The sequence below is a fragment of the Schistocerca americana genome, chromosome 2 (genome assembly GCF_021461395.2).
Source record: "Schistocerca americana isolate TAMUIC-IGC-003095 chromosome 2, iqSchAmer2.1, whole genome shotgun sequence".
NCBI classification, from domain to species: domain Eukaryota; kingdom Metazoa; phylum Arthropoda; class Insecta; order Orthoptera; family Acrididae; genus Schistocerca; species Schistocerca americana.
Window position 1 is genome coordinate 844496195 of NC_060120.1, and position 11010 is coordinate 844507204.

At 44.0% G+C, this 11010-nt stretch overlaps 2 protein-coding genes across 2 annotated transcripts in view; both read right to left on the minus strand.

Annotated features, from left to right (window-relative positions):
- Positions 1-6740, minus strand: part of LOC124594482 (farnesol dehydrogenase-like) — a 34951-nt gene extending 28211 nt beyond the window's left edge. The window contains exon 1 of the mRNA XM_047132858.1: positions 6603-6740. Coding sequence (XP_046988814.1) covers positions 6603-6740 — 138 coding nt within the window. The remainder of the gene's footprint in view (positions 1-6602) is intronic.
- LOC124595640 (dehydrogenase/reductase SDR family member 11-like) overlaps positions 1-6821 on the minus strand; it is a 47783-nt gene extending 40962 nt beyond the window's left edge. Inside the window, exon 1 of the mRNA XM_047134472.1 lies at positions 6603-6821. The gene's annotated coding sequence lies outside the window, so the exon portion shown is untranslated. The remainder of the gene's footprint in view (positions 1-6602) is intronic.
- Positions 6822-11010: the final 4189 nt, after the last annotated feature.

Sequence of the window (11010 nt, forward strand, 5' to 3'; positions counted from 1 at the left end):
GTCTGCTTAATAGGGACTGCTGATACTGTAACAACACTTTGCAGTCCTCTGACGGTAAAAGCCGCAACACCAAAAAACAATTAATGTAGCGTAATGAAGTTTCGTGGATAAATTTGTCGAGGCAACATAAGTTACTAACATTGCAAGATAACAGATTAATGTAAGAGCGAAATACGCCATTGCAAATGACAAATGCTGGTACATTAATAATCGGTCTAACCGCCAGAACGTTGAATGCAAGCATACAGCCGGCCGAAGTGGCCGCGCGGTTCTAGGCGCTACAGTCTGGAACCGCGAGACCGCTACGGTCGCAGGTTCGAATCCTACCTCGGGCATGGATGTGTGCGATGTCCTTAGGTCGGTTAGGTTTAATTAGTCCTAAGTTCTAGGCGACTGATGAGCTCAGAAGTTAAGTCGCATAGTGCTCAGAGCCATTTGAACCATTTTCTTGCAAGCATACAAAATGTGAATGCATTGCGTCGTACAGGTGCCGGATGCCACTTTGTGGGATCGAGTTCCATGCCTGTTGCACTTTGTCAGTTATTACAGGGACGGTTAGTGTCGGTTGTGGATGACGCTGGATTTGTCGTCTGATGGTGTCCCATATGGGCTCGATTGGAGACAGATCTGGTGATCGAGCAGGTCAAGGCAACAGGTCGACACTCTTAGAGCATGTACGGTTACAACAGTTAAATGTGGGCGAGCGGTATCATGTTGGAAAACACTTCTTGCAATGCTGTTCATAAATAGTAGGACAACAGGTTGATTCATCAGATTGACGTACATATTTGAAGTCAGGGTGCGTGGGATAATCGTCAGAGTGTTCCTGCTGTCGTACAGAATCGCATCTCAAACCCATAACTCCAGGTGTAGGTCCAGTGTGTCTAGCGCGCGGGTTAGTTGCAGGCTCTCAACTGGACTCCTCCTAACCAACACATGGCCATCAGTGGCATCTAGGCAGAACCAGCTTTCATCAGAAAGCACAACACACCTCAGACCCTGACCTGTAATGAGCTCTCGCTTGACACCACTGATGTCGCAGACGGCGGTGGTTTGGGGTCAGTCCAGTGCACGCTACAGGCAGTCTGGCTCTGAGTTGACGGTGGAGTAACTGTTTTGTAACAGTTCGTTGCCACTGTGGTGCTAGCTGCTGCTCAAATTGCTGCCGGAGGCACAGGACGATGCGCCACAGCCATACGCCGAACACTATGGTCTTCCCTCTCGGTAAATCCACGTGGCAGTCCTCAATCCTGCATCTTGCGCCCCAAATTCTCGTGATGCCCCTGCCAGCAATCATGTACAGTGACTACTTCCCTTCCAAGCTTTCTATAATATCGTAGAAGGAACATGGAGCTTCTCGTAGCCCTGTTACACCACCTCGTTCAAACTCGGTGAGGTGTTGAGAGTGGCGTCTTCGTCGCCTTAAAGGCATTCTCGACTAACATCAACTCACCATGTCCAGTCTCAAACATAACTAAAGCTCACGACCGTTACAGCGTATATTTGAAGTAAACCTGATACGTATCCCCATAGTGGCGCCATTAGCGCCTTCTTATGCGTCTGGTTTGAAATTTGAAGAGACATAATCTTTCAGATGTAGGACCACGCATACCAATTTTAGTTCATGTCGCACAACTCCTTCCTGACGTTGCGATTTTTTTTTTCCGTCAGTGTATTACGACAACGCAGTCTGAACGAACCTCATTCGTAAACGTGTTGTGTTTTAAGTGACCTCTATTACACGTGCTGACCGGCTGTATGAAAGGGGAATTCTTGTTTATGATGTGAATGGCTGACGCAATGTACTCAACAGTCTTCTTCGTTTCTCTTGTTTTGTTTAAAGCAAAGCGTTTATACAGTACGCAAGTATGGTATCTTAAAGTAAAGTGACTGACGGTATAATGTCGAAAGTAAAGTCAAATGTTCGCTCTCCTTTGCAACTATATGTTGCTGAATCTTTACAAGCAGTGGGAGAATTCTGTTCCGTCAGAAATGTGGGAACTCAGTAAACGCAGACCAGCGATCTCAAGTACTACAGTATTTAGCAGGTATTAAACAAAGAACAATCCTTTCACGTACAACTTCTAGCCAAGCTTTTTTTAGGTGAAGCAGCTTCCTATTCACACACTCTAGTTTCAAAAAGTTCCGAATATTGCGCAGATATATGCACCACTTTTCTTTCGTGTGATATTTCTTTATGTAAATTGAGAAGTCCAGCGCTCAGAAATTTTCTTACGAAATACACAAATTTTGAAACACCAGAAGAATCAACATTAAGAAAATTGTATGTGCCTGCCTGTCACGAATAAACGCTAAGAAAGATCAGAACAGAAGGTGAAAATTTTAAAAAAAAATGGGTAAGCTTTCACGAATCATCTGACTGTAGAGGTAGCAAAGTGGGAAATGTTGCGCGAGGTGTGCTAGAAAATGATGAAATAGTTTCCAAGCTTTGTTTTCTATCGATATATAAAGAAATATCAGCATCGAATCATTTAACAATGGCTCGCTTACTCAACGAAACTTTGCAGTAGTTGTGGCCGAATGGGGTGAAATTTAATAGGGTTCTACTCTTACTTACGGATGCTGCTCCATATATGGAGAAGGCAGCCGAATGCCTCTCTGTAAGCTTCCCACATATGATACACGTAACTTCACATGATATACGCAACTTGTATAGTACTTGGTTTACACACAGTATGTGAGCAGATATGTACATTGTATCCTAAAGTGGGCAAATTGGTCTCAAATGGCAAAAAGGTAACTGTCAAAGCGCTCTCAAGAATTGATTTGTTCAGAGCCAAAAATCCACATCTTGCACTTTCACCTACACCCATAGTTCCTGGTTGGGGGACTTGGTTGGAAGCAGCAGTGTATTATGCAAACAATTTTGAAAATTTTAAATCGGTAATTTGCGAATTAAATAATGATGACTCTTCTTCAACTAAAATTCCTCAGAACTTGCTCAATGACAGTACACGAAAAGATGAACTGTCTCACATAACTGAAAATTTCAGTTTTTTGCTTCACGCTATCAAAAACTTGGAGACATCGACCAGCCTGTTAACTGGTACAGTTAATGAAGTGCATCGCACTGGAAAAAAATTAATGCTCTGGAAGCTGCAAAAGTGAAAGCTTCTAAACAGAAATTTAAAATTGCGTTCGAAAAAATAGTGGATTTCATACTAATAATGGGCCGAATTTGTAACAGACGTTTCAACGTTTACAGCTGCCGAATTCTAACAGCGACTACTTTTTGTAATGAAGCTATGTATATTTTCTGTAGCATTGAAATGAGCCTTGGAAGAGTACTTAGACATAACACTTACGGAACTTAATGAAACAGTTGCAATTTAATACCGTCTTGGATATGGAAAGCAGTAAATAAATGATACCACGAAGAAATTTCCCAAAAAATGAGTCCTCTGTCCAGGGACGAATTATATTCCGCGATCGGTGAACAGCACATTGAAAATATCCTGGGAAACAAGTCCAGCAGTCCTGATCATGGAAGGTGACAAGGGACTGAATCCCCAAAATGTGATACGGTGAAAAGGAGAATAATAGCTCTATAATAAGGTGAAATATACACAAATTTACGACCATGGAGGCGAGTGTGCGAGATGTAGTTTTAGTGTGTGTGTGTGTGTGTGTGTGTGTGTGTGTGTGTGTGTGTGTGTTCCACCATGACTATGGCACGTCACACATGATTATTTATCTGAAAAGAACACTGTGATTATGGTAATACGTTTAGGGTGGGCTTGAGAAGGAATGTGGTGACCCATAAAAAGAATCGAAATCGATTACAAGAGCCGAATATCTGCTCCTTAAGGTCGGTAGCCTGATTTTTAAGGATTTGGTGTACATTTTGGAGGCTCAAGAACAGTGAATTAGAGGCCGCCATGTCACTCCCTCAGGTAATTTTAAGTTGCTTGCTGAAGGGTGGGTGTATTCAAGCAGTTTCTGTAATCTTGCTTCTAGATGAAAACTAACAACGTTAATTACAAGAAATTTAATTAAATGTTATAGTGGCTTTATAACAGCTTTAGTTCATTTTCTTTAACTACGCAGCAGACAAAAATTTTAGTTCTATTTTATTTCTTTTCTTGCGAACAACGTCAGGTAATGTTAATACAAACATTTAGGTAAATGGGCATCTGTCGAGGAACTAGAACAATAGACAGATGCAACATGACGACACAGGCGAGATTTGCTGATCATTCTATGCCGAGGACAGTGTGTTCGTATTTGCCATACATGTCTCAGGAATGATGAACTGTCGATTCTCTTGCCGCAATCTAAAGAAATAAATACGGATGTATCGTGATAAAGCGTGTGTACATGACTGGGTTGTCAGTGCTATTGACAAGGGATTTCAGATCGATTTCGTACTTTCGGATTTTCGGAAGGCTTTTGACACTATACCACACAAGCGGCTCGTAGTGAATTGCGTGCTTATGGAATATCGTCTCAGGTATGTGACTGGATTTGTGATTTGCTGTCAGCGAGGTCACAGTTCGTAGTAATTGACGGAAAGTCATAGAGTAAAACGGAAGTGATTTCTGGCGTTCCCCAAGGTAGTGTAATAGGGCCTTGGCTGTTCCTTATCTATATAAAACGATTTGGGAGACAATCTGAGCAGCCGTCTTCGATTGTTTGCAGATGACGCTGTCGTTTATTGACTATTAAAGTCATCAGAAAATCAAAACAAACTGCAAAACGATTTAGAAAAGATATCTGAATGGTGCGAAAAGTGGCAGTTGACCCTAAATAACGAAAAGTGTGAGGTCATCCACATGAGGAACTCGTTAAACTTCGGTTACACGATAAATCGGTCTAACCTAAAAACCGTAAATTCAACTAAATACCTAGGTATTACAATTACGAACAACTTAAATTGGAAGGAACACACAGAAAATATTGTGGGGAAGGCTAACCAAAGACTGCGTGTCATCGGCAGGACACTTAGAAAATGTAACAGACCTACTATAGGAGACTGCCTACACTACGCTTGTCCGTCCTCTTTCAGAATACTGCTGGACGGTGTGGGATCCTTACCAGATAGTAGAGACGGAATACACCGAAAAATTTCGAAGAAAGGCAGCACATTTTGTATTATCACGAAATATAGAAGAGAGTGTCACAGAAATGATGCAGGATTTGGGCTGGACATCATTAAAAGAAAGGCGTTTTTCGTTGCGACGGTATCTTCTCACGAAATTCCAATCACCAACTTTCTCCTCCGAATGCGAAAATACTTTGCTGACACCGACCTACATAGGGAGGAACAATCGCCACGATAAAATAAGGGAAATCAGAGCTCGTACGGGAAGATATAGGTGTTCATTCTTTCCGCGCGCTATACGAGATTAGAATAATGTGAAGGTGGTTCGATGAACCCTCTGCCAGGCAATTAAATGTGATTTACAGAGTATCCATATAGATGTAGATGTAGATGAACAATATCTTCTACAATGGAATTGTGAAAGAGTGCATTCTGAAATTCATTAGTGGAGCCTTCCTCACACTAACTTACTGTAGTGATCATATAAACATTAATTGTGCCTCTCTGGGGGAATTAGAAAATTGTCACATGCAGCATGTCAGCACTAGGATCACACAACATAAGCGGCACTGCAGGATGGGGCAGGTGGAGAAATCAGCCGTGGCAGAGCACGCACTGTGTGAGGCCGACCACATGGTAAAATTCGCCGACACGGAAGTTCTGGCTGTAGAGAAACTCTATCAAATCCACTTCTTCAGAGAAGCTACAGAAATACAAAAACATGAGAATAACTTCAAGAAGAAAGAGGAAAGCCTCAAATTGAACGGATCCTGAACTCCCGTACCGCATCAATCGACAGTTGCAGGTAGCAAGAGGAGAACCGCACTGGAAATGACCACGAAGAAACCCTTGGACGTTGGCGGGCCAAGTACATATAATCTGATGCGGCGAGCTCGACCCCAGTCCACCACCAGCAATGGAGGGTGAAGCTTTGACAATGCCAGACATTCGTGCAGGCGAAACGTCAGAAAAAACATCAAATAAACGTCGGCTGACGGACCCAAAACAGAAGCCAACAAGCAGTTTGTCAACAGATGGCCACGAAAGCGTTGACAATTTTGTAGATATTATAAATCTTGCGGTGGGTGATCGTCTATTACTGTCGACTATGTGTAAAAAGTTTGCTATACATTTCTCGAAAATGATGAACTATAGCAAAATGGCTCGAAGCACTATGGGACTTAACATCTGAGGTCATCAGTCCCCTAGAACTTAGAACTACTTAAACCTACCTAAGGACATCACACACATCCATGCCCGAGGCAGGATTCGAACCTGCGACCGTAGCGGTCGCGCGGTTCCGGACTGAGCACCTAGAACCGCTAGACCACCACGACCGGCTGAACTATAGCATATCTTGCTGGAAAGCTAATGGATTAGCTACGAATTTATCGTGGCAATATACGGAAATTGTTTATATAGTGAATAGCCCCTCCTGCGTAAAGATATAAGAGAGTGCCTTCCGAAAGGAATTGTTGCAAAGTGTCTTGTATTCTTCAGGAAGGGCCCAAATCTAGTTAGGAGTGTTCCACAGACTGACCTTGATCAGTTCCACCCTCCTGGCGAGGCCGACCACGTGGATGCCGTTCTTCAGCAGTTCCTGAGCGATAGCGGCGCCCATGCCGGAACTGGCGCCAGTAACCAGGGCAACGCGGCCAGCGTACTTCTCGATGCCCATGTCTGATCCTGCTGTCTACTGCTGCTGCTGTCTGGTGCTGAGTGTCTCCGCTAGCATCGACGGATGACATTTATAGTGCTGAGGACGGAGCGCGGGCGTAACGCACTCCCGCCCTCCTCCCACCCCCACTCCACAGCAGACTACGCCGCCAACGTCACGTGACCGCGCAGCGCCGCTCGCCAGGCGCGAAGGCCATTGGTACCGCTGCCTGACAGAACGGTTGAACATTGCGAATTCTGCTACGCATCGTTATGTCGCTTTCCTCTATCGACAAAGTAGCTGCTCTCGATAACTAAGAAAGCCGAAAACCCAAATAAGAATGTCATGATAATTTAAAGTAGGGAAGTGTTATCCTGACAGGTACGACAACTTTGACAATAATATAACACCTTAAAGTTTTGATGAACACCAAATTCAACAATTACTGAGTATGTCATGATATAAAGCTAGAAAGAAAGAAAGGTTATTTTTAATTAGCTATCAAACATCTTAGTAATAACTGCAAATCAATACGACGAAAGTTAAGTCCAAAGTAATATGTCGATCAGAGATAACATTTATTGTGAAAGAGAGTTGTAAACGCGGCGAAAAGGAAATTCAATTTGTCTACGATGCTCGATCATGGTAAAGTTAGTCGCTTGCTAGCTTGCTTGCTATCAAGTCGAGAGAGAGCACCGTTTGTTATAGCACTACAAACGGAACGCTATGAGATTATTTCTTTCTTAAAAAAAAATAATATTGTATGATACAGATGCGCGGACTTTGTTCTCAGTTATTCTGACTTGAGAATTTGAACTGAAGTGATATTCTGATAGTGTACGACGAGTTAATGAACTTTAATTATTGGAGATATTATTGTTGGAATCAATCTTCATCAAAGTGAACAGTTACAACGAAGAATGGACATAGTATCGAAGACTGCAATACCTGATTAGCCTGGGGTAGGAAACATTAATACGACCACACGAAGATAATACAAATACGCCGATTGTAAAAGTTGTCGTAATTGTCACGATCACCGAGCTGAAAAGAATCGTAATTGATCTGATCCATCGGTATACGTGTGGTGTGATGATTATAAACTAACTGCTAAGAAGGAAAAATAAAAAAAAAATTGTTCGTCAGTAATGGAAATCTCACGTGTTGGCTCCATCATTAATTGAACTGTGTGATAGTTGATGATCAAAATTAACTAACTGTGAACATTTTAATTGAAAGAGTGACTTGATGAACATTGAGCATTGAAAGGAGTGTTTTGCCGAAATAATATTACGACGCACTAAACAAGATAGTATTATAGATTATCTCTGGATTTGCGTCGTGCCGTATTGAACATTTCTGCCTAGCAACGTAACAACAACTACTGTTACTGAACCGCAAATGAATTTTTCCTCGCTTCAGTGGTGTGAAACGACGCCGGTGATGAATGATTCACTCAATACTGCAATAACTAACTAACCGGGCATAGCAAATCATCATAAAGCCATAACAGACAGTTAAAATCAGCAGTTCGCATCGCTGAGAAGACTGTACGGACTCGCAAACGGACTTTCATACATTACGCGAGGAACAATTTTCTTTAGAGATTTTCAGGTGCTGTTCCACGTTATCCGACGGGGACAACCATCACTGCGCGACGCGTCTCCATTCCACGACCGAGCTGTAGCAGTAGCGGCTCAACATCAACAGCGACAACAAAAGAGGAGAGGGGACGTCATACGACGTTTAGTTACTTGCACAGGTCGGTGTCCGGACATTTGCCACACCGGACATTTGCCACGCCGGACATTTGCCACGATTTTACCTGCTCCGAAGGGTCGGATCCCTTGCCTCCTCCTCCTCCTCCTCCTCCTCCTCCATACCCTCACCTGCCCGCCCAGTTTGCTTTCGAAGTTCCTAACGTGACCATCAGTATGGAAGTTATTACAACGCCTTCTGCTCATTACAATGGTTACGCGTATCTTAAACACAGGGAATCTAAAGAAGGTGTTGTTACGTGGATGTGCTTACGCCGAAAAGCGGATCATTGCAAGGGAAAGCTGCTTTCGAAGAACGGAGAAGTGTTGAACGTATCAGAACATCTCTGTGGACCACCTGACGATGTGGCTCTGGAAATGAGAAAGCAAGTGGAAAGGGCGAAGAGAAGGCCTCAAGAAGAAACTACACAGTTATCGGAGATCTACGCGGATGAAATGGGAAATCTTCATAATAAAGGTTATGACTTTGTTACAGTGATGCCTAATTCAGAATCTATGAAGAGAACCATGCGTCGTCGACGGAGTCAAGCGCGGGGGAACCAACAAGAGCCTACGAACTCTTATGAAATTGATCTTCATGAAGATTAGTACCTTGATCCGAGATTAAGGACTGAGGTATCCCATACCCCAGTAACCAATTATTAACTAAAGCTTGTGCCACCGTACTTGCTTTCTGATCTGGTAATGCGACCATGATTAAATACCTAGGAAAGTGCTCAATCACTGTTAACACATACTTATTCCCTGTTGCACTCCTATTAAATGGGCCTAATACATCAATTCCGATTTGTTGGAAAGGTCTGTCTGCCTCTGGTAATCTTTGAAGCTGAATCTTTTGATGGCTCAAGTCCGCACGCTGTGCGCATGGCACACAATTCCTGACGTACTCGTCCACGTCTTGACGTGGTGTCCTCCACCAAAACTTCTCCGCTATCCGCCTATCTGTAGCTCTTCTCCTGCCATGTCCTGAAAGAAAATGGTCATGCGCCTGTTGCAAAACTTCAGATCTTAACACTGCTGGTGCGACGACGCGCGGGCCGCATTTCGTCGGCCTGCAAAGTAACCCGTCCTGTACTAGGAACTGCGGTTGCTTTCTGAACAATTGGCGATCACTATCCACGGCTTGTGCCCTTTTCCACTCATCTACAGTCACCCGTGTTACTTGTAACATTGCCACTTTCCTACTCAATGCATCAGCATTGGCATGTTTCACACCTGGCTTGTGTATTACCTCATAGTCGAACTCACTGAGTTTCAGCGCCCATCTCACTAGCCTACTCGCTGGGTCTTTCAGACCTAATAACCATTTCAGAGCTGAATGATCCGTCACAACCTTAAACCTTCTACTGTACAGATAACATCGAAAGTACGAAATCCCGTATATTACCGCTAACAATTCCTTCTCCGTCGTGGAGTAATTTTGTTCCGCCTTGTTTAGTTGACGAGACGCGAACGCAATCGCTTGTTCTTTGCCATCAATTTCTTGCCCAAGTACAACCCCAAGAGCGTGATTAGATGCGTCACCGTGTAGTATGAACTCGTTCGAAAAGTCTGGAAACTTCAAAACTGGATCTGATGTCAGTATCCCTTTCAACTCTTGAAATGCTTTCTCGCAGTCTGACGTCCACTTGAAGGTAACACCTTTTCTTAGCAACTTGGTAAGTGGCCTCGCTATTTCTGCGAGCCCCTGTGCGAATTTTCGATAGTAGCTCGCAAGTACAATATATGATTGCAGTTGTTTAACCGTTTGCGGAACCGAAAAATCTCGTACTGCAGAAGTGAGACGAGGATCTGTCCGTACCCCGTCCTGACTGATAACATGCCCGAGATAATTTACTTGTGCTTGCGCACAGTGGCATTTGTCCAAACTTAATGTTAGCCGTGCTGCCTGTAATCTTTTAAACACCTCCTCTAACCGTTCCACATACTGCTCTATATCTCTTGAAAAAACTATAATGTCATCCAGATACACCATGCAGTTTTTCAGTTTCAACCCGCGAAGGACTCCATCCAACAACCTCTGAAATGTTGCTGGAGCGTTTTTTAGTCCAAACGGCATTCTTTCATTGGAAATGGAAAAAAGAACACATTGACACCGGTGTGTCAGACCCACCATACTTGCTCCGGACACTGCGAGAGGGCTGTACAAGCAATGATCACACGCACGGCACAGCGGACACACCAGGAACCGCGGTGTTGGCCGTCGAATGGCGCTAGCTGTGCAGCATTTGTGCACCGCCGCCGTCAGTGTCAGCCAGTTTGCCGTGGCATACGGAGCTCCATCGCAGTCTTTAACACTGGTAGCATGCCGCGACAGCGTGGACGTGAACCGTATGTGCAGTTGACGGACTTTGAGCGAGGGCGTATAGTGGGCATGCGGGAGGCCGGGTGGACGTACCGCCGAATTGCTCAACACGTGGGGCGTGAGGTCTCCACAGTACATCGATGTTGTCGCCAGTGGTCGGCGGAAGGTGCACGTGCCCGTCGACCTGGGACCGGACCGCTGCGACGCA